This window comes from Aegilops tauschii, chromosome 2, assembly GCF_002575655.3.
Source record: "Aegilops tauschii subsp. strangulata cultivar AL8/78 chromosome 2, Aet v6.0, whole genome shotgun sequence".
NCBI lineage: Eukaryota > Viridiplantae > Streptophyta > Magnoliopsida > Poales > Poaceae > Aegilops > Aegilops tauschii.
In genome coordinates, this window is record NC_053036.3 from 27,218,831 (window position 1) to 27,246,314 (window position 27,484).

A 27,484-nucleotide genomic window follows, 5' to 3' on the forward strand; every position below is an offset into this window, starting at 1 on the left:
AGGAAACATAACCATCTTTGATCAACGAGCTAGTCAAGTAGAGGCATACTAGTGACACTCTGTTTGTCTATGTATTCACACATGTATCATGTTTCCGGTTAATACAATTCTAGCATGAATAATAAACATTTATCATGAAATAAGGAAATAAATAATAACTTTATTATTGCCTCTAGGGCTATTTCCTTCAACCTCCCCCTCCCCTCCCCCCGGTCGGTGGGTGCTGCTCCGCACCGCCTTGTCGCTAAACCAGATTTTGACCGCAATAATAATTCACCGCTAGAAATGAGGATCTAGTAAATGCCAAAGGAACATCGGTTTGTGCATCACCCCACACCACGCAGGCTTTCAATCCTTCACCACCACTCCATAGGATTGGAGAACCCGAGTCATGGCGCCGAGTAAATTGAAAGGGGTCTAAATCACCACACCAAGAGCGAGACCATTGCTTCGCTTGATTGATACACCACTATCAAGATCCAATGTGAGCCAACATACCTGGTAGCACATATACCCTCACAACTTACAACGCCGCCAGATCGGATGTCGTGATGTAGGTAGAGGTCGAAAAGACTTCATTCTAACGGGGCATCGCTGCCACTACCTCATCAATGTTGTCACAGAAACAAAATCTAAGGAAAACATTGACCTACAAAAAGAACACCGTAAATAAGGGGGAGAGGATCCCACTCCTCTTGTCACCAACGAGGTCTCCGAAGGAGGAGGAAGGGAGGCCGGGATAGGGGCCTGAAATAGAGCTTGAGTGACGGGCTGGGACAATTTGCTGATACACTCTCCTACCATGTAGAGTCACTAATAATGATATAAAACATCTTATATTAGTTTACAGAAGGAGTAGTATATAAGATATCTACCACTTGGGCCCTTGCAAAAGACCGCTACCGAATTCTCCAGGAACGGAGGGGGCGAGCCGAAAGAAGCCAGAGTTCCTCGGAGGGGCAGAAAGGGAAATCTCCAACAGGCGAAAGAAATGGGGATAAATTTCAAGGTCAAGTTATACAGCACGGACAGGGCGGGAAGCAGCGGAGACGGCGGCGCCGGACCCACACCGCCGCCTGCGCCAGGGCTCCCGTCGTCGCCCTCCCTCGACCCCGCGCCGGTTTCCGCCTCGTCGCTCCCGCTTCAGCCGGCACGGCAGCCGCCGCTGACCCCCATCGTCAAGTACACGGTGAGTTCTTTCTTGCAATCTTGCTTCCTCCTGTAGTCTCCTGGAGTCCTGGGTGAATGGTGATGGTTCGCTGTCTCCAAAATCTCGCGATTCGGTGGTGCGTCGGGGTGACCTCCGCTTCGTTCTTGGTCCGCTCTGGGGCATTTCTTGCGCCCAGTTCGTGGTTGGGTGCTTTCTTGGCTCGGCTGCCGCAGGATCGGGTGTCGCCGCAGTTTAATCACCATTTTCTTGGCTACGTTCTTCGACTTGGTGTAGTTTTTCCCTTGTTGGGAAGATGGGCTGCGTGCATGCTCGCGAGCCCTCCAATTAATTTTCCTTATGTAGTACCTGAATTCTTTTGTAAAGGGAAAGAGGGAGTTCGTTGGGGTTTCTGTTCAGAAATTGCGCTCCTTTGATATTCTTCTGCGAGTTCTTGGTCCAATCGGGTGACCAGGAAAGCTAGATTAATTGGATATTTCCATGGCAAGATAACTGAAAACTGTTGGATTTCCCTCTGTTGTCTGGACCGGATGCTCTGTTTTCACTGCACTTTTCTTTACTCTGTTCTCTGCATTTGCGCTGGAAAGTGTTTGTCTTACAATGCCCTGCCATTTTCTAGAATGAAGGACCGGATGTTGATGATGATTGGCCCGAGGACGAGGATGATGACTGGCCCGAGGACGAGGATGATGATGAGGACGAGGTGAAAATTTGTGTTCCTTTGCTGTTAGTTCTTAGTTCAATTCCATGAGTTGGTGACTTGAGTTCTTTGTCCAGTTGTTCTGAACACATAGATTTATCCCTCGTCAGTCATCACAGTATTGGATTTTCTTTTATACTTGTTGATTGTATTCGTTGGAGTTTGAATACGCTGTTGTGGTTGTTTTCCTAATGATGCCTGGTTTTTCACTGCACTTTTTCCCACTGTTCTCTGCATCTGTGCTGGAAAGTGTTTTTTTTACAAGCATGTTCGGCCATTTTCTAGGATCAAGGACTGGATGACGATGATGATTGGCTCGAAGACGAAGATGATGAGGGTTGGGAGGTGATGCAAGAGGATGAGGTGAAAATTTGTGTTCCTTCGCTGCTATTCTTAGTTCAATTCCATGAGTTAGTGACTTGAGTTATTTGTCCAATTGTTCTGAACACGGAGAAGGATGCGTCGCGGTGTTGAATTGATTTTCTAATTGTTGATTGCATTAGTTGGAGTCTTAATCAGTTGTTTTAGTTGTTACTACACTTGTTGTTGTTTTTTTGTACTTATGGGCTTTATTTGTGCTAGAAAGTATCCTTTACAACTATCTGTCTGCAATTATTTAGGTTGAATTACCAGATGAGGAGAAATTCTACATTTCATTGTTTATGAGCGCTCAAAAGAAGAATCTCCCGCATGATCTTGTTCGGCATCACTCGGTGCCGCTCAACAAAAATGAATATTTTTCTCTGTGGGAAAATTGGAACCAGCTGCTGGATGGCAAGAGAACATACCTCCGACCACTGAAAGACTGCCGTATTCTCAGTGTCAGTGGTGTTTTCCGGTGTCCGGATGCTCGTCCAAGGACATTAGGATGCCAGGTGAGAACAATGTAGCTCCTCTGTTCACAACAATGCATTGACCTTTTAATATTTTCCTCATTCAGTTAACACCATCTAATAGTTCCAATGTCCTACAATAAACTTTCACTAGATATTCAAGAGTTATCACCATCTTGCTTATGATGCTAATATATATTATCATTCCCCTTAAATGTTTGTCAAACTGCAATCATGCCCTGAGGGAACTATGGTATTATCTTGGAAAATCATTGGCTTCTATTTGAAATTTTGAATCCTTTGTTGTTAGTTTCTTATTCTTTCTGGAACATAACATTTTCGTAGACGTTACTCTGTGTAATTACAGTGGAACTTACCCTTGATAAGGTCATGTGTCTCAAGTCTTACCAATAATGTGAGTTAGGGTACAGGAGAAGTTCTTATGTGACATAAAATAAGTTACAGTTTTGCACATTGTGATCGATGATCCTTATCTAATGTAACATAGGTTTTCCTAATGAAGGCCTCATATCATTTTCCTACCAAATAAGTGGATGATTGATGTGTGAAAACCATAAAAGAATTTCTTAGGCTTACAATTTTGCGCCTTGTGCTTCAGCATTACTTATTCGAATCCATCCTTAATTCAGATGAATCTACTAAATCGTTAGTGCCCTTTTTGTGATACTTATTCTTTGTATGGCAGGAACCACTCTTGGATTTGGTTCAGGATTATCCAGATAATGACATTTTCCAGGAAATTATCAAGGTAAGTTTGCATGCCACTATAGGAGCATTCTCGTCATTTAAGTGTTCTATGCTAATGCGCAAAACTAGTTTTGTGCAGGTTCTTTGTCAGCGCTATTTGCACTTCAGACGAACTCGCGGAGATGGCAACTATTTCTACAGAGCTTTCTTTTTCTCCTACTTGGTAACTTTCTAAGTTACTAGGTTTTTATGCTGTTGCTTTTTTGTTTTGCATCAAAGTTTAATATGAGTATGCTTGTAAACAGGAAAATCTTGGACAAATGCAAGATAGTCAAGCTGAAGTTACTCGTCTAATGGAACATGTGGCAGTGTCCAGAGAGAATTTCTGTCATCTGAAATGGGACAAAGCATACTTCTTAAATCCTGAAGAATACTTTTCAAGTGTTGTTTCTGTATGTATTCTCCTAGCTTACAGAAGCTTAGTTTTTTTTCTCTGACCTCGTAACCCTAGTTCTTTGTAATACTTAGTTCAGTCATTTAGTGAAAAACAAACTACGTATGATTTATAATACTTGCCAAAATAACTTGATGTCCCTTATGTGGCCTGAATTGTCCAGTGCTGCTTGTAATATGTGGTTGGCTGTAATCCTAGCGGGTTGACGACTTTGTTAGTTCAAAGTCAAGCTCGGCTCGAGCCTCTTCTCTAACTATTTTTGTCCAGTGCCCTTGCTGAATCTGCTTTGAAGTTATCTGAACCCATGCTACATTATCAGAAAATATCTTTGATACAGAACAATACCTTAAAATGTTTTTGTGTTTTTCTTTCCTCTGTAGAAACTGTTTTTCTGTCCTCTGTAAAAAAAAGCATATGGCACTACACACTTAAATGAAACGAGAAGTAGATGCAAGGTCGTAATCGCTGTTTGTGGTCTGCTACATAAAGGATAGGAAAAATCTATCACATATAGCGGGTCATCGTAAAAGCTAAAATCTACTCTCACTTTTTACTATAATACACATCTTTGGTTACTGTTATGATTTCCGATTATGAAATATATGTAGCGAGACATATAGTGAACACTGAGCCATATGTCTACTGAACTAAGACAGCCAGCCTGAACTAATCTATTTCTTATCAAAAGAACAGCATGAGGTTCCAAGAAGTATTAAACTCCTTGGTCTTAGCGAATTCCAAAATATGTGCCCTAAAACAGAGGGGGTATGCAGAGTGAGAGGAGAGGGAAAACTTATGAGCACTCTGCCATACATGTAAATTTAGGGGAGGGCTGTGGAGTTCTCCAAATATTTATTTTTCTTGTTTCCATATTACTTTTTCTTTAAGGATATCTAAGAAGAGTATAGAGGAAAAAATGTTTATTTAGTTGAAGTAGTTTTGGCACATGTTGCATGGAGGAGCCATAGCTGCTATATGAATATTGGATATAGCAGTATTAGCTCTGACAGGAAATTATTCAATGGCTTAGAATTTCATGCTGTAAAAGCTATAGCGTGCTATTTAAATTTTGAAACACTGAGTATATGGCATGGTGGAGAGTACTGGTCTACCGGACCATACCAACTTGAGAGCTCCTTAATAATGCTATGGTCTGTCATCATATTCCACTTGACTAAAACTCCACTTTTCATTCTTGCTACAGTATGGATGCTATTCAGCTCAAGTATTGTTTCCTGAAATAGCATTCACTACAAAAGTAGTGGAGCATTAGGAGCAGTCGGCATGATATGTCGCGGAAATATTTGTTTCCCACACCATTACAACTGCTGTATACCGTATATATGTTAAACAAATATGATTCTCTTCATAATATATCTCAAGTTATATACTTAACCATTTGTCTTCATGTTCTTTCAGGAGTTGAATCATTTGGTCAATTCTGTTGCAAATGGGTATGAGCTTTTAACTTGATGTTTTGTAGTGATTTTCTATGACAGGACATGACATTAAGTTACAAGATCCCTTTGCTTGTTTGTTGTTACGTTTGGGTTTTGAAAATATTTGCTTTTATCGTTTGCAGTCTGAGTTCTGATGAGTTGTACAAGAGAAGTCTAGAGGAGATGATGCCACTCAGGAGTAAGGATACTACAAGCTTGCTTAGATGTTTTGTTTGTCCACTTGTTCTCTCTCGCTTAACACCTTTTTTTTCCAGTCATTTCTTTGCTAAGATTGCTGGCAGAGACTGAGATCCGTACTCGAGAAGCTGATTACAAATCATTTATCCCTGGAAACATGAATGTCCATCAGGTTAGAGTTTCTTATCCCTACTACTGTTCTTGAACAATCAACTAGTGAATTACGTATCCTTTGTCTTTGTCGTAAAAGTATATGTAGTTCATTATCAAGGTTGAGAATTTTCTCTGCATAAACAGTGTTATTTTCTGTCCTTTGTACAGTAATAACATAATCATGACTAAACCAATACTAAGTTTACCATTCACAGACCGAGCTCACTATTTGACATTTTATGGTTTTGGCATCAGTATTGCTACAAGGAGGTGCGGCCCCTGGATGTTAAACCAACGATGTTGGCAATGAGGGCTCTAACATATGCACTTGGCATCCCGCTGCGACTCGAAATTCTAGGCAGAGCCTTGATGGCTGGAGATTTGCAAGTAAAGCGCCTTGATTTCTTCCCTCGATCAGAGTCAGGGAAGGGTGCTTTCCATATGGTCCAAAGCTACTGGTCCTCAACCTCAACCCCTGAACTGCTGGAGCTGGGAAGTGGCAACCTGTTATCATCTGATGGCACACCTTCGCTGACCTTGCTGTGTAGGTCTGAGGACTGCGACATTCTTTATCGCTAGTGAACTGTGCAAGTATTCTGTAGGCTATACTTGACAAAAAACATTCCTGGATGATGGCAATACAGCATGGCCATGTTGGTTTTTAGTTTACTGGCATCTGATCTCAATCTACTTGTGGAGTTGTGCTTTTACTCATTTGAGCAAAAGCCATGAGCTGTTTTATTCGCTTTGGAATGTTTAGTGAAGTAGTCTTTAACTAGGCATCGATTATCAAGGAATACTGGCATCAGGAAATGTGAACATATACTGCATTTGTTACTGATATATACTGTACTCCTTTGCTTCTGTATTCGGAGGGAAGCTACATAATTGATGAGAACATGTGAAGAATTAGATGTTTTCCAGCTTCCTTGTATTGGGGTGAAATGTAATCTTGACACACAATAAATAAAAAGTATAAGTTCTGAATGGAAATAGGAAAAAAATCTTTTAAAAATACCAGTTTCCAAGATTTCTGGAGTCAGACTTGTCTAACATTCACTATTAACTATATACGCATATATTATACTAGTATAGATCTTAATCATTCTCAATATACCTTATATTAAGGCTGCGTTTGGCAGCTCAGTCTTTTTGGGCATTTGAATTATACCATGGTTTTTTTCTCGAGGGCTAGTGGTTATCTATCTATTGTGCCCGGCCAATGGAGTCCCCGCCCCGCCCCGCCCCGCCGGCCGCGCCACGTCCTCCGATTTCTCCGACCCAACTACACCTCCTAGATTCACTCGTTTCTCCGGCCGAACACCTCGCAAACGAAGAGGGTTCCTGGGACTGGGAGCAGGGCGTGCGAGATGGGAGGAGGAGGGCTCCCGTGGTCGCCGTCGTCCGGCTCCTTCGTCGGCACCCTCGCGTTCCTCCTCCTCTCGCCGTGCCCGCAGCGCGCGCTCCTCGGCGCCATCGACGTCCTCTTCCTCGCCGCCTCGCTCGCCCTCGCCCTCTGCCGCCGTGGCGCCGACGGCGCGTCCCCTGAAAAGGAGCCGCTGCTGCCGTCACCGACTCCGGCCGCGCCGTTCCGGACCACCGGCCGCCACGCCGTCGCGCTCGGTGCGTCCGTGGTCACCGCCGCGGCGTCCGCAGTCCTCCTCGTGCTCGCGATCTTCCTCCTGCCCGCAGCAGGCACAACGCCGTGGCGCGTCGTGGAGTGCGCCTTCCTCGTTGCCCACTTCGCCGCGCACGCCGTGGCCGCGTGGACCGTGCTCGCCTTGGCGAAACGAGCCTCCGTTGCCGCCACCGCTCACCCTTGGCACCTCCGCGTGTTTTGGATCGCCACCGCCCTCGGCGCCGCGCTCTTCTCCGTTTCCGCGGCCGTCCGCTGCGCCGACGGCTCGCCGCTCCTCCCCGACGACGTCCTCGCCTTCGCCGGACTGCTCGTGTCGCTTCCTCTCGCGTACATTGCAATCACCACCTGCACGGCGCCGGCGCGTGATCAAGAGGACGAACAGGACCAGAACCCCAGCGCGGCGGCGGCGGCGACGCCGTACGTGACCGCGTCGTTCCTCTCGCGCGCGACCTTCAGCTGGATCAACCCGCTCGTCTCCAACGGGCACGCCAACGAGTCCCTCGCCGACAACGACATCCCGCCGGTGTCGCCGGACCACCGCGCCGAGTCTGCGTACGCTCTGCTCGCGTCCAACTGGCCGGCGGCAGCGCGGGGGTGGCGGAGCCCGGTGGGCGTCGCGCTGTGGCTGTCCTTCTGGCCGCAGTTCCTGCTCATCGCGGCGCTGGGCCTCGTGCAGCTCGCGGCCATGTACGTGGGCCCGTCGCTCATCGACCGGTTCGTCGAGTTCATCCGCCGCGGCGGCACGCCATGGGAGGGCCTCCGGCTTGTCGCCATCCTGATCGCCGGCAAGGCGGTCCAGACGCTGGCGTCGCACCACTACAACTTCCAGGGCCAGCTCCTGGGCATGCGCATCCGAGGCGCGCTGCTCACGGCGCTGTACCGCAAGTCGCTGCGGCTGTCCACCGGCGCGGCGCGCGCGCACGGCGCTGGCGCCATCGTGAACTACATGCAGGTGGACGCCTCGATGGTGTCCGGCGCCATGCACGGGCTGCACGGCCTGTGGCTGATGCCGCTTCAGATCGCGGTGGCCCTGTTCCTCCTGTACGCGTACCTCGGCCCCGCCGTGCTCATGACGCTCGCCGTGATCTTCGCCGTCATCGTGGTCACCGCGTTCGCCAACAAGCTCAACCTGGGCTACCAGTTCAAGTTCTTCGGCGCCCGCGATAGCCGCGTGAAGGCCCTGACGGAGATGCTCGGCAACATGCGCGTGATCAAGCTGCAGGCGTGGGAGGAGACCTTCGGCGGCAAGGTGCGGGAGCTCCGGCGCGCCGAGGTGGGGTGGCTGAAGAAGGTGATACTCTTCGTGTGTGCCACCAACGTGGTGTACTCCAGCGGGCCCATCGCCATGACGGTGCTCGTGTTCGGGACGTACCTCGCCGCTGGAGGGGAGCTCGACGCCGGCAAGGTGTTCACGGCCACCGCCTTCTTCCGCATGCTCGAGGGCCCCATGAGCAACTTCCCGCAGACCATTGTGACGTCCATGCAGGCGTTTGTGTCGCTCGGCAGGCTGGACAAGTTCCTGGCGGACGCCGAGATCGACACCACGGCGGTGGAGCGTCTTGGCAGTGGCGCCGCCGGGGATGAGGTGGGCGTGAAGGTGCAATGCGGGGTGTTCGCATGGGATGTCCAGGGCAACAATGGCGAGGAGAAAGATGTCGAAGGGGAGGAGCCGGTGCTGAAAGGGATCGAGGTGGAGGTGAGGAAGGGGGAGCTCGCGGCGGTGGTCGGAGCGGTTGGCTCCGGCAAGTCGTCGCTGCTGTCCTGCATCATGGGAGAGATGCATAAGGTCTCCGGCAAGGTGAGTGCATGTACTCTTGTCTACTCCATCTCATTTCAAAATAATTGAAGTTCTAGTATTTTCATAAGTCAGAACAATCCTAGAACTTCAATTATTTTGAAACAAAGCTAGTACAATATCCAATATGATTTGATTATGAAAGAATTTTGAATTTGAGTAAAAACTTAAGTTTTATTCATGAATCTTTCATCTTACAACAAACAATTATCACAAAAGCTTCACTAGTGAAATTTCCTTCTATGTCTTTTATCATTCCACCAAAAATTAGGGATCACTTTAGATAAGGTCATTGACCAAAGACTTTTGGTACAAGTCTTGATACTTTGGTGGACTAAGATGCTTGGTTAGTTAGGTTCATTATGGCGGAACCTGCCCACCTGGATTCAAGCACTTAGCACTAGCGCTTGCATTTCCTTATATTTATTCTACTTTTCAGTGTAGAACTTGCCACAATAATTTACTGGCTTAGTCTCTCGAAGATAATTTATTGCGGTACGATTGTGTTTTTGTATTTATAGATCATAGTAGAGCCTGTGATGATTTCTCAATTTCAAGATTTACCGACTCAGTCTTTCAAAGTTACTCATAGTGGTAAGGTGTGTGTTTATTATGTGTTCATGGATCATAGGAGTGAGTGTTCGTATGAGGGTCCGCGTCTACATTGTGATCTAGAAAAATAGTGATAGTTTAAAGCACACATTTAATCGAGATTTAATTTCCGTCACAGGAGATATATTCCTTGAGCTAGTAAGTTAGTTTTCTTCTAGGGGAAAGAATATCAATTAGGGTCAAAAACGCGTAGTTGGACTAGTCAAAACCACAAGTGCAAACTAAACGAGAACAACTTAGTTTAGACCAAGAGATATTCTACTTTTCTTTGTAGTTGTTTGGTCCCTTATTAGCATTGGAATATAGTTACAACGCATAGTGTTAGATCGCTTATATGGCTTACAATATGGCGCTGTGTTGTAACATGTAAGACATATTTAACACCTAGCGTTATATAGTTTAAAGAGAGGAAAACATAAGGTAGGGCCTCGGGTTTGGTTTTCTCCAAAATTCCTACCGAATAGACCATTTCATAGGAATTGGAAAGGAGTGTAGGATGCCAGTTTTTTTTTGTCTAAACTATACCAAAGAATTTTTTTCCTACGTGAATCTTCTGCTTCGAAATTGAACTTTTACTAAAGTAGCCATAACTAATATGGATCGGAGGGAGTAACTCTTCTCCTTTGTTTGAAATGGGGGCATTAGTGGATTCTAAAAATAAACTGAGGTAAAATAAATCATCTCCAAATTTTTTTATGCTCCATTTTCTATGAACGAAATGGACGCCCCAATGCCAACCCAACCCCTAGTCCCCATTCCCAACCCCACCGCGGCAGTTCTCAACCGAGGGCGGCTCTTCCTTCCCCCAACGGGAAAAGTTAATTTGTTCCGTCGATGCAGCTGGGAGCTTTATTAGCCTTGGATCTGATGTCTTTTTCCCTGCGTGTTCGTGCCACCTTCTCGCGGTATCCGACCAATTTGATATTACATTAGAAGCCGATCGGTCCAAAGCCTTGACCCGGGAATTTCCGATGTATCCTATGCAGAGATCCTTGACCCGTAATGTGGATGCTAGTTGAATCCTGGAAGCTGTTGCCTGCTCTTGTACTCTGTCGCCTGTTTCTTGGTCCACCTTACTCAATACTTTTCAATATCTGTGGTCGAGAAGAATCAACAAGTAATATGATAACCAAGAATCAAACAAGCAGGCAAGGCGTAGGCATGATTCGCTATCCTTTAGAAATCTGTACGTAGACTAATCTATAAATAGTTAAATACAGAGGCATATGCCAGACGCATGTTCTCATACGGAATCCTCCGAACAGCGCAATCTGTTGTAAAATATGGCATGCATATGTCCTTCATTCAGAGCTCAGTTGTACCCCAGAAGGCCAGAACGATGCTACGCCTTGTCGGAAAGTGTACACATCCAAGAGGTCTGTAGAAAATTGTTGTGGACAGTTGAGAATTGCAGTACAACTTAGAAGACACTCCGGACACACTCTGTCTATGTATTTTCCGTTTTGTTTTTGGTTTGCAGATAAGCTCTGCTGGAATAGACGTTGAGCAGGAGAGGGTGCATACTTGTCTAGGAAAAATCATCATACGGATAGTTAGCGCTACAAGGAGCCTGCCTTTTTCTTGCTACTTGGTCATACTTTGCCGATGATGATTTCAGCATTCAGGAGAAAAACCATGGAATTTTTACAATGGCACTGCATCTGCTTCTTGAACTTGTCCATCGACAAGAGTAGCCTTTATCTGCTTCCTGTACTGTAGCTGAATTACATGTACACACAGCAGCATCACTATCTTCTTTTCAAACCAGTTTAATTGCTTTTCTGTGTTGCATCTGTGTCATTTATGTATTTTTTGTTTTGGTATATATAGGTTAGCGTGTATGGGACGACAGCATGTGTCACTCAGACAGCTTGGATCCGGAATGGAACCATTCAAGAAAACATTTTGTTTGGACAGCCGATGCATCCAGAGACATACAAGACAGTCTTACACGCTTGTTGCTTACAAAAAGATCTAGAAATGATGGAGTTCGGTGACCAGACTGAAATAGGAGAGCGAGGGATCAACCTCAGTGGTGGCCAGAAGCAGCGCATCCAGTTGGCTAGAGCAGTTTATCAAGATTGTGATATATATCTTCTTGATGACATATTCAGTGCAGTTGATGCTCATACTGGCTCAACTATCTTTAAGGTAAAAATCTTATTGCCGTACGTCCTTTTTCTTTTCATGTACTGTTTCATAATTCACATAGTTGATTAGATTTGGGATAAATGCAACAGTAACATAATTTTAAATGTTCATGGGAAGTACCTGGAAGATATATTTTCAAAATGATAAAGTGGGATACCAGCTGCCACAATATAGATGGTTTAGAAAATGTTCAGATATGGAAATTGAGATCTTGAGAAAAGTGTATTCTTGCGACATATTCAACTAATTGAGCAAAAAAAGGATGCTGCATTTGGCCATTGAATTATAATTTGGTTGATACTGGTCATCAAATATTTTGTTCTTTCAAATATTTTTTTCTAATGCTATCTCATCACTAGAGCTGCGCGAAAAGAAATAAAGGTTTGTGTGAAACTGAAAGTATAGGGCTATGACTAGAATATTGCTAGTATCTTAGCCAATTACTATTAAGTAGCACTAACAGGTAACCTTTTCCTGCAGGAATGTCTCAAGGGCCTACTCAAGAATAAGACTGTTTTGCTTGTTACTCACCAAGTGGATTTCTTACGAAATGTGGATACTGTATTCGTAAGTTCCATTTTTCAACTGCGTGTACTACTTTAAGAGCTTTCTGTAGAAAGAAGTGACTAAGATATTGCGGAGTATCCATAGCAATGTTTTGTTTTGGTTCAGGGAGTAGGGAAAGAAGTAATCTAGTGTTCATACCTATGGTCCCTAAGAACTTTCTTTGTATTTTTCTCAAATCTATTTTTCATTTTCTTTACCTGTCAACATTATCCATACTTCATATACTATGCGAAAGATACCTTGCGGATGATATTGACAGATAACAGAGATGAAACGGCATTATGCAGGTAATGAAAAACGGGGCGATCATTCAGTCAGGGGTCTATGGCGATTTACTAGATTCATGTTCAGATTTTTTAGCTCTTGTTGCTGCTCACCACAGTTCCATGGAAGCGCCAGGGGTGCAAGGCCACACTGTTCAGAACACCGAGTATTCTCCAGCCACGGTTAACTCCAAACCCATTAAAGAAAACAGCAATACGACCGCTATTGCTCCTAGCAATGAAGCAGGTTCTTCTAAGCTAATTGAGGAAGAGGAAAAGGCGAGTGGCCAAGTGAGTTGGCATGTGTACAAGCTATACATCACACAGGCTTGGGGTTGGTGGGGAGTTCTGCTCATTCTAGCTATATCTGTGCTGACAGAGGGCTCCAGAATGGCTAGCAACTACTGGCTGTCATATGAAACATCAGGGGGCACCATATTTGACATTTCCATGTTTCTCGGTGTCTATGCGTCAATAGTTTCTGCTTCGGTTGTATTTCAGTTTATCAGCCTTCTTTTCATCGCCTTTTTGGGGCTTAAATCAGCCCAGGCCTTCTTTGGTAAGATGTTCAACAGCATTCTACGAGCTCCAATGTCATTTTTTGACACAACTCCTTCAGGAAGGATTCTAAGCCGGGTATGTATTGTGAAGACATAGATTTTGTTTGTTACTGGTCATGTATACAATCTTTTGTTGAAGTACATACTCTTGTGTATTCTTTCTGCAGGTATCAGCGGACCAAACTAAAATAGACACCGCCCTTCTATTCTATATGGGTATTGGTGTATCGATGTGCATTTCGGTGGTTAGCAGCATTGCGGTCACCTGCCAAGTAGCTTGGCCGTCAGCCATAGCAGTGCTTCCCCTGCTGCTATTGAACATTTGGTACCGGGTATAATTCAGCTACAACAATGCATCTTAGAGGACTCATTCTTCATATTACCAACCCCTAACTGGATAATGAGGAAGTTGATTTCTAACATTTCTTTATGTTTCAGAATCGTTATATTGCAACATCCCGAGGGCTAACTCGTCTCCAAGGAGTCACAAATGCACCAGTTATTGATCACTTAACGGAGACCATTTTGGGTGCTCCAACTATAAGGTGCCTTGGGAAGGAGGATGGATTTTACCAAACAAACTTGGACAGAATTAATTCAAATTTGCGTATGTCCTTCCATAACTACGCAGCTAATGAGTGGTTTGGATTTCGCCTGGAGCTAATTGGCACTCTTGTGTTGTCCATAACTGCTTTTCTCATGATCAGTTTGCCTAGCAATTTCATCAAGAAAGGTATTATTAAGTCTCCATTAATTGAGTATTTATAGAATTGCATTTCATAGGACAGAGTACACTTTATGGTCCTCATGTTCTATATGTTTTCTTGGTATAAATTTACTTGTTTTATCGAATCTGATATCAATGCCGTAGAAAATTGAATCTTGTGCCAATTCTTATTCAGCACTGAAAGGTATGCCCAAATCACCAGGTTCACAAATAGAGAACTCTGATTTATGAATCGGAGTCGGTGAATCAGAATTAGTAGATTCTTGAATTGGTTGTTGGATTCGCAAACCGGAGACATTCCATCAAACTAGATTCTTAGGAAATGACGGGCCATGAACCGAGCAAACTAAATCTGTTACTGTCATGTTACTCAAGAAGAAGTCAACTCATTTAGAAAAAAAAAACTAATTTCATTAATTGTGTATACAAAAGAACTATTCTAGTTTGACACTATTCTAGGGGTGTGCCGGTCCGGATGCGTCTGCTCCTCCTTCTCCCCCTTTCCTCGCCGCGCGGGTTGCACATGTCTGCCGATGTCTGGGGCGGAGCATCTGCTGATGGCCCCGTCGGTCGGGGGCGGCCGGTTGGGCCAAAGCCGGGGCCTTTGTGTGGTCCCGGGGTTGCTTGGTTGCAGGGCGTCGGCTCTGGTGGCAGGAGGCGCGACATTTGGGGGTGGAGTGTGCGTCTCAGGCGCGGGCGGGCAACCATGGCCACGCGGTTGGTGTGGTTGCGGATGGTTGACGAAGTTAGGGTGCGACGGAGGGGTGTGAGCGCCTGGGTACACCACTTGCCCAGTACTTTGACTGGCCGACGGTGGCGCCGGTCGTCACGTTGTATCCTTCATGAAGGCTCCGTCGTGGCATTCCCACTCCTGTCGTCTTGCTCCGGGTGAAAACCTGATCTTCGGGATCTTGCGGTGGCGCCTATACATGGTCGTACCCTTCTGGAAGGCACTGTTTTGAAGTCCTGGCTTCGTTGTTGTCTGGCTCACCTTTCTATTGCAGCTCCAAGCGGTGTTTGCTTGGTTATCGGTGGGGTGTGTCGGCGCCCGGCACCTTTTCATCTTGCCTTGGGTGTGTGTGTTGTGTGTTTGTATCGGTCTCTCGGTTGTAATCAGTGTTTGTATCGGGGGAAACCCTTTTCCGGTTTTACGTGAAAAGTTTATTCACCCACACAATTGTAGCACATTCATATCTGTGTTAAACTAACTCGTGCAATAGCTAGTTGGTAAAATTTACCAACTGAGATATGAAACCAGCCTAATACTTATCGATTGTGACAGACCATCAATTAATTATTGGGCTAAGCCTTTTCTTGTGTACTTGAAGTCTTGAACCAACAAGACAAGTTTGGTGCTAGCTGTTCTGTGTACCATAAGACCTCGCGGGTGTGCTCGTCGAAGACAAGTTTGGTTCAGTGGCAAAGATTTTGGACTGGTGAACATGGGAACGAGACAAACTTTCTTAATGTTTTATCATTCAGGAGCTGTATATTTCTTTCTGACCTTCAAATGCATCAGGTCATCCCATCATTGATATTTACTGTTTCTGATGTAGAATTTGTCGGCATGTCCCTTTCCTACGGCCTTTCTCTCAATTCCTTGGTGTACTTTGCAATTTCAATAAGTTGTATGCTAGAAAATGATATGGTCTCGGTGGAGAGGGTGAATCAGTACAGCGCTCTTCCTTCTGAGGCAGCATGGGCAGTGTCAGATTGTCTCCCCTCGGCAAATTGGCTGCAGCGAGGAGATATTGACATAAAGGATCTAGAGGTCAGTTTTTTTTTTCTTTGCTGATTCTTATCACTATTATTTTCTAGGTGATTGATAGAAGTTAGCCACAAAATACTATTCTTTTCAGGTTAGGTATCGACCAAACACACCTCTAATTTTGAAAGGCATTACGATGAGCATCAGGAGTGGAGAAAAGATAGGAGTTGTCGGAAGGACTGGCAGTGGCAAGTCAACCTTAGTCCAGGCATTGTTCAGGCTTGTGGAGCCTGCAAAAGGCCAGATTGTCATAGATGGAGTAGATATTTGCACTTTGGGTCTTCATGATCTGAGGTCTCGCTTTGGTGTGATTCCTCAAGAGCCCGCCCTCTTCGAAGGAACCGTGAGAAGCAACATTGACCCCATTGGGCAGTATTCTGAGGCCGAGATATGGCAGGTACAGGTTATATAGCCGCTGTGTGTTTCACTGCATAAATTTCCCCTTTGACATGCCGAGTAATTCATGTGTGCTGTTGATCTTAATTTGATTGTTCCTATGCAGGCCCTTGAGTGCTGCCAACTAAAAGACACAGTAGCTGCAAAACCTGAGAAGCTTGATGCACTAGGTATGCTTATCCCTGCGAATCTCAATTCTATGCAGAAATACGACAAAGTGATACAATGCAAAATAGTAGAACAGGCTTTATAATCTTTAGAATCACGACGTTTGAGGTCTGATCCTATAGTGATCCTGATCTTGAAATACACAAATTCAATCCTTGCATAGATACAGGTCCATCAGAATATATTTTGCAGCAGGGAACCAAATGTCATTGTTATTATAGAATATAGATTACTGCACAAATTTGATGACTTTCAGTGCCATCTAGGCAATCATTTCCTATTCTTTTTTTAGGCTAATCATTTCCAATTCTTGGTAATAACAGCAGACAAATACTTGTTGCTTGTTGTTTTGTAGTTGCCGGCATGGGGGAGAACTGGAGCGTGGGACAGAGGCAGCTTCTCTGCTTCGGCCGAGTTATACTGAAGCGCAGCCAGATCTTGTTCATGGATGAGGCGACCGCTTCTGTCGATTCCCAAACGGACGCGGCCATCCAGAGGATCATCCGGGAGGAGTTCCGGGAGTGCACTGTTATCAGCATTGCTCATCGTGTCCCGACTGTCATGGACAGCGACAGAGTTGTGGTGTTGGATGCAGGTAGGCTGTGGCCTTACACGGATGCTCTACTTCTAGCTACTTCAAGAGTGATTTTCCAACAAGGAAGTTGCTCTTCTGTTTGAATTCTGTATGTATTTTGCTGTTTCAGGGTTAGTGAAAGAGTTTGATGCTCCATCCAAGCTGATGGGAAGGCCGTCACTTTTTGGGGCTATGGTTCAGGAATACGCGAACCGCTCTTCTAGCGAGCAGGCAACCGATGGATGATGTACATGTCTTTGTGGCAAAGCAGAATAATGTAGAGTGAGATACAAGCAGTAGAAGTTTAGGCATACAATTAGGGGTATGATAGATGATTCCTAGAGGAAAATGTTGTTAGTTTTGCTGTCATACGTGTTAAATCAAAAGAGGAAGGAATGTCTCTTATTCAAAGTAAAAGAAAACCCACCTCATGCTTATTCACACAAATGTGTTTTTTGTCCTAGACATATACATATATTACTGAGAACATTGTTTTCTCTGATGAAGAAGATATTCTTTATTTGTTAATTTCATGCTTTTTGCTTACATTCAGTTGACATTGTGACGATGAATTGTGAGGTACTATGACTGGCATGTCGATGCTCTCTGGAAGCTTTTTCCGTTCCTATGTCAATTATCTCTTTAAATTGTGAGGTACATGCGTTTTATAACTGCTCACACTAAAATTATGACCAGAGATAACATAATGAAAATACCATATACGAGGATGCAACATTTCTTAAAGTACATGAACCTTTTTTTTATAAATGCGCGAACACTTCTAAAATTACACGATCGATTTTTTAAATTCATGAACCCTTCTTAAAATTACACGAACATTTTTAAAAGTTAGCACAAAATTCTAATTATATTAACCTTCTTATAAAATGTATGAACATTTTTAAAATTACATGAAAAAATAAAATGTGGTTTCTCTGTTAACATTTTTGAAAATTACATGTATATTTTTAAAATGTAAGAAAACTTTATAGTTGCATTGACAAAGTTTCGCATTATTTTTTGCCTGGTTAAATAAGATTGATACATTTTCTTGAAATATTATTTTTACTATTTCAAAATATATACAAAAGGGGGGCGAAAACAAAATAGTGAAACAGATAAAAAGGAAGCAAAAATAAAAGGGACCTATGCCACTTTTTTTTACTGGTTCGGCGTATGTGAGTGCGGGTTGTTGTAGCATAAATACCTTCAGTCGTAGATAGTGTTCTCAGGCCGGAAAGGTTTCAATTTTTACTTATAAACTGCATCCATTTCATAATGTAGTGCATATATTTTTTTGAAAAGTTAAACCTAACAAAATTTGACCAACTTTATGAAGAAAATCATTTACATCTAGAATACAAACATATATCATTAGATTCATCATAAGATGTAGCTTCATATTTTATATATTTAGTACTGTGGATATAAAGAGTTTCTCTATAAAATTTGTCAAAGTTTGCAAAGTTTAACTTCTAAAAAAATCTATATACCTTACATTTCGGAAGAGAGGGAGTACTTTTTCAGGTTTCAATTTCTTTATATATATATATATTTCTCTGCACCAAGTAGCCCATTAGTCATGTCTCGCATCTTGTGAACTGAACATAGCTGCCCCCTAAATGAGCTCGCCCAGCACGGGAGGAGCCCTGGCTCTCCCGCGCATGTTTCTTTTTTTCTTATTTCTAATTTTTAATATTATTTTTAAAATGGAAAATTATTTTTCAAAATTTTACCAGCGTTCATCATGCATTCAAAATATGTTTATGCAACGTAAAAAATATTCATGCAACTCGAAAAAAATGTTGATAGCATTCAAAAAATGTATGTGGCATTTTAAAATGTTCATGTGTTTTCAAACAATGTTTGTGACATTTTTAAAAGATGTTTATACGACATAAGAAAAACATGTTCTCATAATTCAAAAAAAAACGTACTTGACATTTTTAAAAAATGTTCACGCGTTTCAGAAAAAAGGCCCATGGCATTTTCAAAACACTGTTTTACAATGTAAAACAGTGTTCATAGTTTTTTGGATCATGTACTTTACTAAAGTAGATCTTGTTGGGGAACGTAGTTTTTCAAAAAAATTCCTACGATCACGCAAGATCTATCGAGGAGAAGCATAGCAACGAGAGGGGAGAGTGTGTCTACGTGCCCTCGTAGACCGAAAGCGGAAGCGTTTAGTAACTCGGTTGATGTAGTCGAACGTCTTCGCGATCCAACCGATCCAAGCACCGAACGTACGACATCTTCGCGTTCAGCACACGTTCAGCTCGATGACGTCCCTCGAGCTCTTGATCCAGTTGAGGCCGAGGGTGAGTTCCGTCAGCACGACGGCGTGGCGACGGTGATGATGAAGTTACCGGCGCAGGGCTTCGCCTAAGCACTACGGCGATATGATCGAGGTGTGTAACTGTGGAGGGGGGGGGGCACCGCACACGGCTAAGAGAAACTTGTGTTGTCCTATTGGGGTGCCCCCTGGCCACATATATAAAGGAGGGAGGGAGAGAGGAGGCCGGCCAGGTTGGGCGCGCCAGGGGGGGAGTCCTACGTGGACTCCTAGTCCAAGTAGGATTCGGCCCCCCCTTTTCCTTTCTTCCACCGGAGGGAAAGGGAAGGGAGAGAGAGGGGGAAGGAAATAGGGGGGCCGGCCCCCTCCCCTAGTCCAATTCGGTTTGGGCAAGGGGAGGGCGCGCCCCTCTCTTGTGGCCCTTTCTCCTCTCCTCCAATAAGGCCCACTAGGCCCAATACTTCTCCGGGGGGGGGGGGGGGGAGGGGGGGGGGGGTTCCAGTAACCTCCCGGTACTCCGGAAAAATGCCCGAACCACTGGAACCATTCCAATGTCCAAAAGCAACCTTCCAATATATAAATCTTTATGTCTCGACCATTTTGAGACTCCTCGTCATGTCCGTGATCTCATCCGGGACTCCGAACAAACTACGGTCATCAAATCACATAACTCATAATACAAATCATCATCGAACGCTAAGCTTGCGGACCCTACGGGTTCGAGAACTATGTAGACATGACCGAGACACATCTTCGGTCAATAACCAATAGCAGAACCTGGATGCTCATATTGGCTCCTACATATTCTACGAAGATCTTTATTGGTCAAACCACATAACAACATACGTTGTTCCCTTTGTCATCGGTATGTTACTTGCCCGAGATTCGATCGTCGGTATCCTCATACCTAGTTCAATCTCGTTACCGGCAAGTCTCTTTACTCGTTCCGTAATGCATCATCCCGTAACTAACTCATTAGTCACATTGCTTGCAAGACTTATAGTGATGTGCATTACCGAAAGGGCCCAGAGATACCTCTCCGATACATGGAGTGACAAATCCTAATCTCGATCCATGCCAACTCAACAAACACCTTCGGAGACACCTGTAGAGCATCTTTATAATCACCCAGTTACGTTGTGACGTTTGATAGCACACAAAGTGTTCCTCCGGTATTCGGGAGTTGCATAATCTCATAGGCAGAGGAACATGTATAAGTCATGAAGAAAGCAATAGCAATAAAACTAAATGATCATTATGCTAAGCTAATGGATGGGTCTTGTCCATCACATCATTCTCTAATGATGTGATCCCGTTCATCAAATGACAACACACGTCTATGGTTAATAAACTTAACCATCTTTGATTAACGAGCTAGTCAAGTAGAGGCATACTAGGGACACTCTGTTTGTCTATGATTATTGCCTCTAGGGCATATTTCCTTCATTTATTTCATAAATTGGTTCAAAGGTGGGGGTGGGGGCATTGGCCCTATAGATGTAAGAAGAGAGGCCATTTGCATGTGATTTGTACTGAGTTCTTGCCTTGGGAGTGCTCTCCTGTGATGTGTGCGTTCCAAAGCAAGGGCGGGGGGTTCTTTTACATACCCGATTTTAGCGTTGATAGACAAGCTAGAGAGAGGGTTTTTAATGTGATTGTCACCATCACTGAGGGAGAGGCGCCCACTAAGGACATAGAACATGAACTAAGTGTCTATGTGGGAGATGTTCTGCTAGGTTCTTTGCACCTCAAAAATTTGTGATGAGGATGCCTAATCCTAGAGAAGTTGATCGTGCTTTGTTCGTGGAACATGTTAGACTGAAACAGTGTGGAGTCTGTTAAATTCTCACCCTGGTCCGAAGACATTGAATCTGAGGGCCTTCTGGAGATTGCCTAGGTTAAGATTGGGAAAATTCCTCCAAATAAGAGATGTGACAGGTGAGGGAGGGGGGGGGGGGGGGGCTCAGCGCCAATCGACACGGCTCCTTGGATTCTTGTTGGGCTCACCAGAGGAAGACGACGAGTGATCAGATCATGATGAGGCGAAGTGTTTAAGAGCTAGCTATGGTTATGTATGGGATCATTGAGTGAGCGCTACTTAATATAGTACTAGGTATTATAGCAATTTGCTAGTTTCATCGGATTGCTTGGTCTCTTCATTGCCTATGCAAATATTTGCAGGCAATGCTTCCTCAATATTAATAGCAGCCCACTTCAAAGAAAAGGGTCTTTACCTTACCCTGTGACCGTGAGTTCTAGGCTGTAGGTTTGATGGCAAGATGCATGCTTACTTGTTCTGCTCCTCCTTGTGGTGTTTACAAACTTGCTTCTAAACAATGTTTAGTCCATGGTCAACAACTTTACCTAATGGCATTGTGGGCTCATTGAGGAACATAACACAAGAAAAATGTCGACCTACGACGCGCGTTGGCGAGTCCTGTACGCAGCGGACATCACGGCGGCAAGGAGGATCTCGCTGACCAACGGGGTGCTCTGGTTCCGGCGAGAGGCACTACGCATCGTACTCCTCGACGTGCGGGGGGGGGGGGGGGGGTCGTCGACGCCCGCTTCCTCTGGGAGGGTGAGTCCATCGACATTGGTGATATCATCTCGTTCCCTTGCCACTTTGTTAGGGTTCGAGATCGAATTCCGGCGCCGGTCGCCGGCGTTGTTGACGCGGCGGCGGCGGTTTGTTCGGGGACGCCTAATGCGCGCAATACGGGGCCGTGTCCTCCATCTCTGGCAGGAGGGCCAGGGTTGCTAGGGCGTGGACCGGTCCACCATGACTCTGATGCTCGACACGTGGGGCAGGCGAGATCGGACCGCCATGGCTCGCCCGACCCTAGGGTTTCCCCGGGCGTTGAGGGTATAAAAAAAACCAGGGCCTCCCTCTCCCATTTTAGACCTGAGAGAGTGCCTGTCTCACTTTTGGGACGCGCCGCCGGGGGTGAAAGCTAGGGTTCCTCGATCATTTGCTTGGTGGGAGGGGAAAATCGGTGGTGACCGCCGTTCTTTTGCCCAAGTTGTGGCATCCCCCCCACAGATTCCACCACCTGATTCATTTGGAGAGAGCAAAAACACCATGAGGGAGGAAGGGTTTGGTGCTGGGCGCCACGGGCGTGGGGTGGGGCGCTTCGACCGCGGCTGGGGGTGCGGCCATACCCTCGACCGCCATGTTTGGAAGCGCAAGACGGAGCTGGGAGGCACTTAGTCGCCGAGGGCCTCTGGATCTGGAGACGCCGAATCAGAGAAGTGGGACCAGGCGGACGGAGGCAACCAGGCCGATCTACCTCGCCGGGAACGGTGGGGCGCGGACGAGGGGGACACAAGCATGATCCGCAACCATGAGAAGAACCCCACCCCTCCCCGCGTGCATGATCCTCCTGCACACACCGGTAACATTGCTCCTCGTCCTGAACCATGTCAGATCTGCAATCTGACTGGTCATGTTACTGCTAAATGCCCGCAAGTTGTGTGTGATAGATGTAAGAAGAGAGGCCATTTGCATGTGATTTGCACTGAGTTCTTGCCTTGAGAGTGCTCTCCTGTGATGTGTGCGTTCCAAAGCAAGGGGCAGGGGTTCTTTTACATACCTGATTTTAGCGTTGATAGACAAGCTAGAGAGAGGATTTTTAATGTGATTGTCACCATCACTGAGGGAGAGGCGCCCACTAAGGACATAGAACATGAACTAAGTGTCTATGTGGGACAGGGCTGGAGATGTTCTGCTAGGTTCTTTGCACCTCAAAAATTTGTGATGAGGATGCCTAATCCTAGAGAAGTTGGTCGTGCTTTGTTCGTGGAACATGTTAGACTGAAACAGTGTGGAGTCTCTGTTAAATTCTCACCCTGGTCTGAAGACATTGAATCTGAGGGCCTTCTGGAGATTGCCTGGGTTAAGATTGGGAAAATTCCTCCAAATAAGAGATGTGACAGGACTGTTGCTTATGCAAGTGGATTGGTGGGCATAACTCTTGAGGTGGATATGTCTACTATAAACCGCCCCTCGTCGGTTAGAGCCAAAATTGGGTGTCGTTCTGTTGATCAGTTGCCAGCTACGGCAGAGGGTGTCCTAGGAGGCCGTTTCTACAAGTTTACGTATGAGGTGGAAGAGGTCCTGGTCAGGAACCCTATGGATGAGGAGCCTATGGTGTAAATGTGTAGAATGCACCTGCTAAACCTGATCAGACTCCTAAACGTAAACGAGCTGATCAGGAAAAAGATGAAAAACAAGCTGAGTTGCCTGAAAGTAGCAGAGATGGTGCTGGTTCTCGTGGGGGCAAGACCTGTCGTCTATCACCACAGGACAATGAAGTCTTTGAATCACCTGATAGCGATGTGGATTCATCTCTTCTTATTGAAACTATGGCTAAAGATCATGAGATAGCTGAGGATGGTAAAAACCTGGATACTTCCAACTGGATTGTGGCCTTGGAAACTGCTGCGCCCCAGGCTCCACTGGAGCGTGAGGATGATCCTAAAGATGTGCAGGTTGTGGAGGTCGATGGTGATGTTTACCCGGATCTAAAAACTACGAGCGACTATGTGGTACAACTACCCTACCCTGATTAGAGTGATGAGGTCATCCTCACACCCCCTCTTGCACCTGAAGTGGCACTAATATTCAGCAGTGAAATGCACAGGGAGGACAGGAGCGCATCGAAGCTAAGGCCATCAATGATGCTCAAAAGAAGAATCTGGAAGGTACTACCAAACCCCCTTGCAAAAACTCTTTTGATACTCTGTCTGATAAGGAATTGATGTATAGGGCCACTTGCATGGGGGTGAATATACCTGATAATGACTTTGCTTGTGTAAATGTTCTTAGAGAACTGGAAAGGGTGCAGGAAAACCTAGATAGTAAAAATAACAATGGGAACATTAACACTGATAATGAGGATGACATCCTTGTAACCAATGGGTTAGGAAAATATGTTCCTGTTAAGCTGACTTGGCTTGACCAAGATGAAATTATATATGAACAAATATCCTCTGGTAAACAGAAGAAAAAGAGAGCCAAGAGGAAATCTGTTGTAAAGCTCCCTAGGCCTGTGACTAGGAGCCAGAAAAAAGCAGTATCTCTAGAGGGTGTATGCTGTAGCCCTGCATTGCCTCCTGGTAGGGCTACTAGATCTCAGTTCCATAAGAATCGTTCCAAATGAGAGGCCTCATTTGGAACTATAGAGGGGTAGGTAAGAAAGGAATGGCCACCTGCCTCTCAGACATGATTAGTGACCATTCCCTTGACTTCATTGGTCTGCAAGAAACTATGAAGAAAAACTTCACTCCTAAATGCATTAGGAGAATTGATCCCTTTGGCTTATTCCATTGGGAGTGGATCCCATCTACAGGGAAATCTGCTGGCATTCTGGGGGGTGTGAGACAGGATACGATGGAGGTCATTTCCTGCACCAAAGGGAAGTATGTTCTGCAGTTAACCTTGCATGACAAGACGAAGAAAACTGACTGGGGCTTGCTGGTGGCTTATGGAGTAGCCCATGAAGAGTTTAAGGAGGAATTTTTGATAGAGCTCGCTGCTAGCTGTAGTAACATGACCATTCCCTACATTGTAGGGGGTGACTTCAATATCTTGCGACATGGAGATGAGAAAAATAAGAAGATGCAGAATAATAGAGCAACTGATGTCTTCAATTCCATTATCAATGCTTTTGCTCTTAGAGAGATTTATACTAGTGGGGGAAAATACACCTGGACCAATAATCAAGCCCATCCTACCCTAGAAAAATTAGATCGCATCCTGATGTCTGAAGGGTGGGAGGACCTTTTTCCTATGGTGTCTGTCAGAAAGTTGGTTCGTGAAATTTCAGACCACAACCCCCTGCTTCTCTCTGGAGGGGGAGAGGGGCGCGAAGCTCCTAAACCTCGTGAGTTTCGTTTTAATTTGGCGTGGATTAAGGATCAAGATTTCCTTCCTACGGTCAATAGGATCTGGTCGAGGAAGGTTCATTCCTCTGACCCTATTGACGTCCTAAATATCAAGCTAAAAAGATTTAAGAATTATTTCAAAGGGTGGGGGTCGAATAGATATGGCCATGACAAGAGAAGAAAAGAAGAGTTCAGATTGGAGCTAGCTATGTTGGAGGAACTGGAAGAGAGTGGCCCCCTATCCCCTGAGATGTATAGTATCAAAATTGACGTAAGTGCGGAACTGCATGAACTCCTGGTAAATGAGGAGATTTTTTGGTTACAACAATCACATGAAAGATGGCTGCTGAAAGGTGATCTCAATACAGACTATTATCATAAGATTGCAAATGGGCGCAGGAGGAAGAACACGATTCATTCCCTTAAAGTTGGTGATGTGGAAATCGAAGGCACTGATAACCTGATTACCCATGCGACAGATTTCTACAAAAACCTATTTGGCCCCGCGCCTGGCAATGAGTTTCATATGAATCCTGATACATGGTCTACCTGTGAAAAACTTGACGAAAATGATAATGCTGATATGTGCCGGCCTTTTACGGAGGCAGAAGTCAAAGAAGCCCTGTTTGCTATGGCACATAATAGAGCCCCTGGCCCGGACAACATTCCTGCAGAGTTTTATCAGGTGTGTTGGGATATTGTGAAAGATGATATCATGTCCCTCTTTGATCATTTTCATAAAGGGGATCTAGATGTTCAGCGGCTTAATTACGGTGTGATTACCCTTCTCCCTAAGACTGCGGGGGCAGACAAGATCCAACAATTCCGCCCCATTTGCCTTTTTAGATGTCCTTACAAGCTAATCACTAAGGTACTTGATAGGCGAGCTGAAAAATATGCCGATAAGCTTATCAACAGAACCCAGAATAATGCCTTTGTGAAGGGGAGGAATATCATGGATGGTGTGATGTCCCTGCATGAGATTCTTAATTACACTCATGTGAAAAAGAGCGTAGGGGTAGTTCTGAAACACGACTTTGAGAAGGATTATTCTAGAATGCCACAAGTTACGAGGCTTTAACGATACCTGGTGTGGGTGGATTAAAACGATTCTGCATAATGGGACTGTGAGTATCAAGTTAAATAATCAGGTGGGCCCATACTTCCAAAGTGCAAAGGGAGTCCGCCAGGGCGATCCCCATTCCCCATTCTTATTCAATTTAGCTGTGGATTGCCTGGCAAAAATGACCGATAATGCCCAAAAGTGCGGCATGATAGTAGGCCTGGCTGCCGATCTGATACCTAATGGGGCAGCAGTGCTCCAGTTAACTTGAAAATGCTGATGTACATCTTCGAGCTGATGTCGGGGCTTAAGGTGAATTTTCAAAAGAGTGAAATTCTCACTGTAGGGGGGGGGGGGATGAAAACGTGGTGAGCATGTATGCAGACTTGTTTAACTACGATGTAGGCAGCTTCCCTATTAAATATTTGGGGATGCCTGTCAGCTACACCACCCTCAGGAATTCTGATTGGGAATTCATTGTGAGCAAGTATCTGAAAAGATTTGAAGCATGGATTGGTAATGCAGCCTCGATGGGGGGGAGATTGACTTTGTTGGATTCAGTGGTCACACAAATTTCTTTATACCACATGTCTATGTGGCTTATGAACAAAACCTTCATTGAGCGCCTTGACAAACACAGAAGGAAGTTCTTTTGGCAAGGGTGTAATAAGAAGAGGAGGTATCATCTTGTCAGGTGGAATAGGATCTGCAGATCCAGAGACAAGGGTGGTTTGGGGGTTAAAGACCTTCGCAAACAGAACATTAGTTTAATGGTCAAATGGTGGTGGAAACTCGAGACCCAAACTGGTATGTGGCAAGACATTGTTCGTGCGCGTTACCTGACCAACAATACTGTGTCTGCGGTTAAACCCAGGTTCTCCGATTCCCCCTGTTGGAAGGCTTTGTTGAAAGTCAGAGACCTTTACATGGCTGGCAGGAAAGTACATATGGAATCTGGCAATCTTGTCAGAATCTGGAAAGACTCCATCAATGGGCCAAGTCCTTTCCAGACTCAGTATCCCTTGCTGTTTGACATATGTAATGAGCAGGATTGCACTGTAGATAGATTCAAAAACATTGACACCCATACTTTCTTTAGAAGGAGGCTGACTCCTGAGCTATCTGGTCAGTGGGGGGAAATGAGTAGAACTATCAACAGCATTCGCCTAAGTCGGGGGGGGGGGGGATCGGGTTTATTGGGGGTTCAACAGTAATGGAAAATTTTCCACTAAATCTGTGTATAAGTGGTTAGAGAGTCCTCTCAGTGGTTGCCATTACAGGTGGGTTTGGAAAGCTAAAATCGCACTCAAAATTAAGATATTTCTGTGGCAGCTATCCCAGGATGCAGTGCTTACCAGACAGGTCATGC

The 27,484-nt window shown here is 44.9% G+C and overlaps 2 protein-coding genes across 2 annotated transcripts; both read left to right on the forward strand.

Annotated features, from left to right (window-relative positions):
• Positions 1–991: 991 nt before the first annotated feature.
• Positions 992–6,565, forward strand: LOC109773944 (uncharacterized). Its single transcript, XM_020332669.4, has 11 exons — positions 992–1,189; positions 1,788–1,871; positions 2,154–2,231; positions 2,489–2,743; positions 3,408–3,470; positions 3,549–3,632; positions 3,715–3,861; positions 5,283–5,317; positions 5,446–5,501; positions 5,578–5,672; positions 5,909–6,565. The coding sequence occupies exons 1-11, from the start codon at positions 992–994 to the stop codon at positions 6,230–6,232; spliced, it is 1,419 nt and encodes a 472-aa protein (XP_020188258.1). The 3' UTR covers positions 6,233–6,565.
• A 338-nt stretch (positions 6,566–6,903) lies between these two features.
• LOC109773936 (ABC transporter C family member 4) lies at positions 6,904–17,424 on the forward strand. The gene is made up of 11 exons (XM_020332664.4): positions 6,904–9,090; positions 11,530–11,850; positions 12,331–12,417; positions 12,705–13,316; positions 13,408–13,572; positions 13,679–13,973; positions 15,524–15,738; positions 15,827–16,132; positions 16,238–16,301; positions 16,655–16,894; positions 17,004–17,424. Exons 1-11 carry the CDS (start codon positions 7,024–7,026, stop codon positions 17,117–17,119), a joined length of 4,488 nt encoding a protein of 1,495 aa, XP_020188253.1. The 5' UTR covers positions 6,904–7,023; the 3' UTR covers positions 17,120–17,424.
• The last annotated feature ends 10,060 nt before the right edge of the window (positions 17,425–27,484 follow it).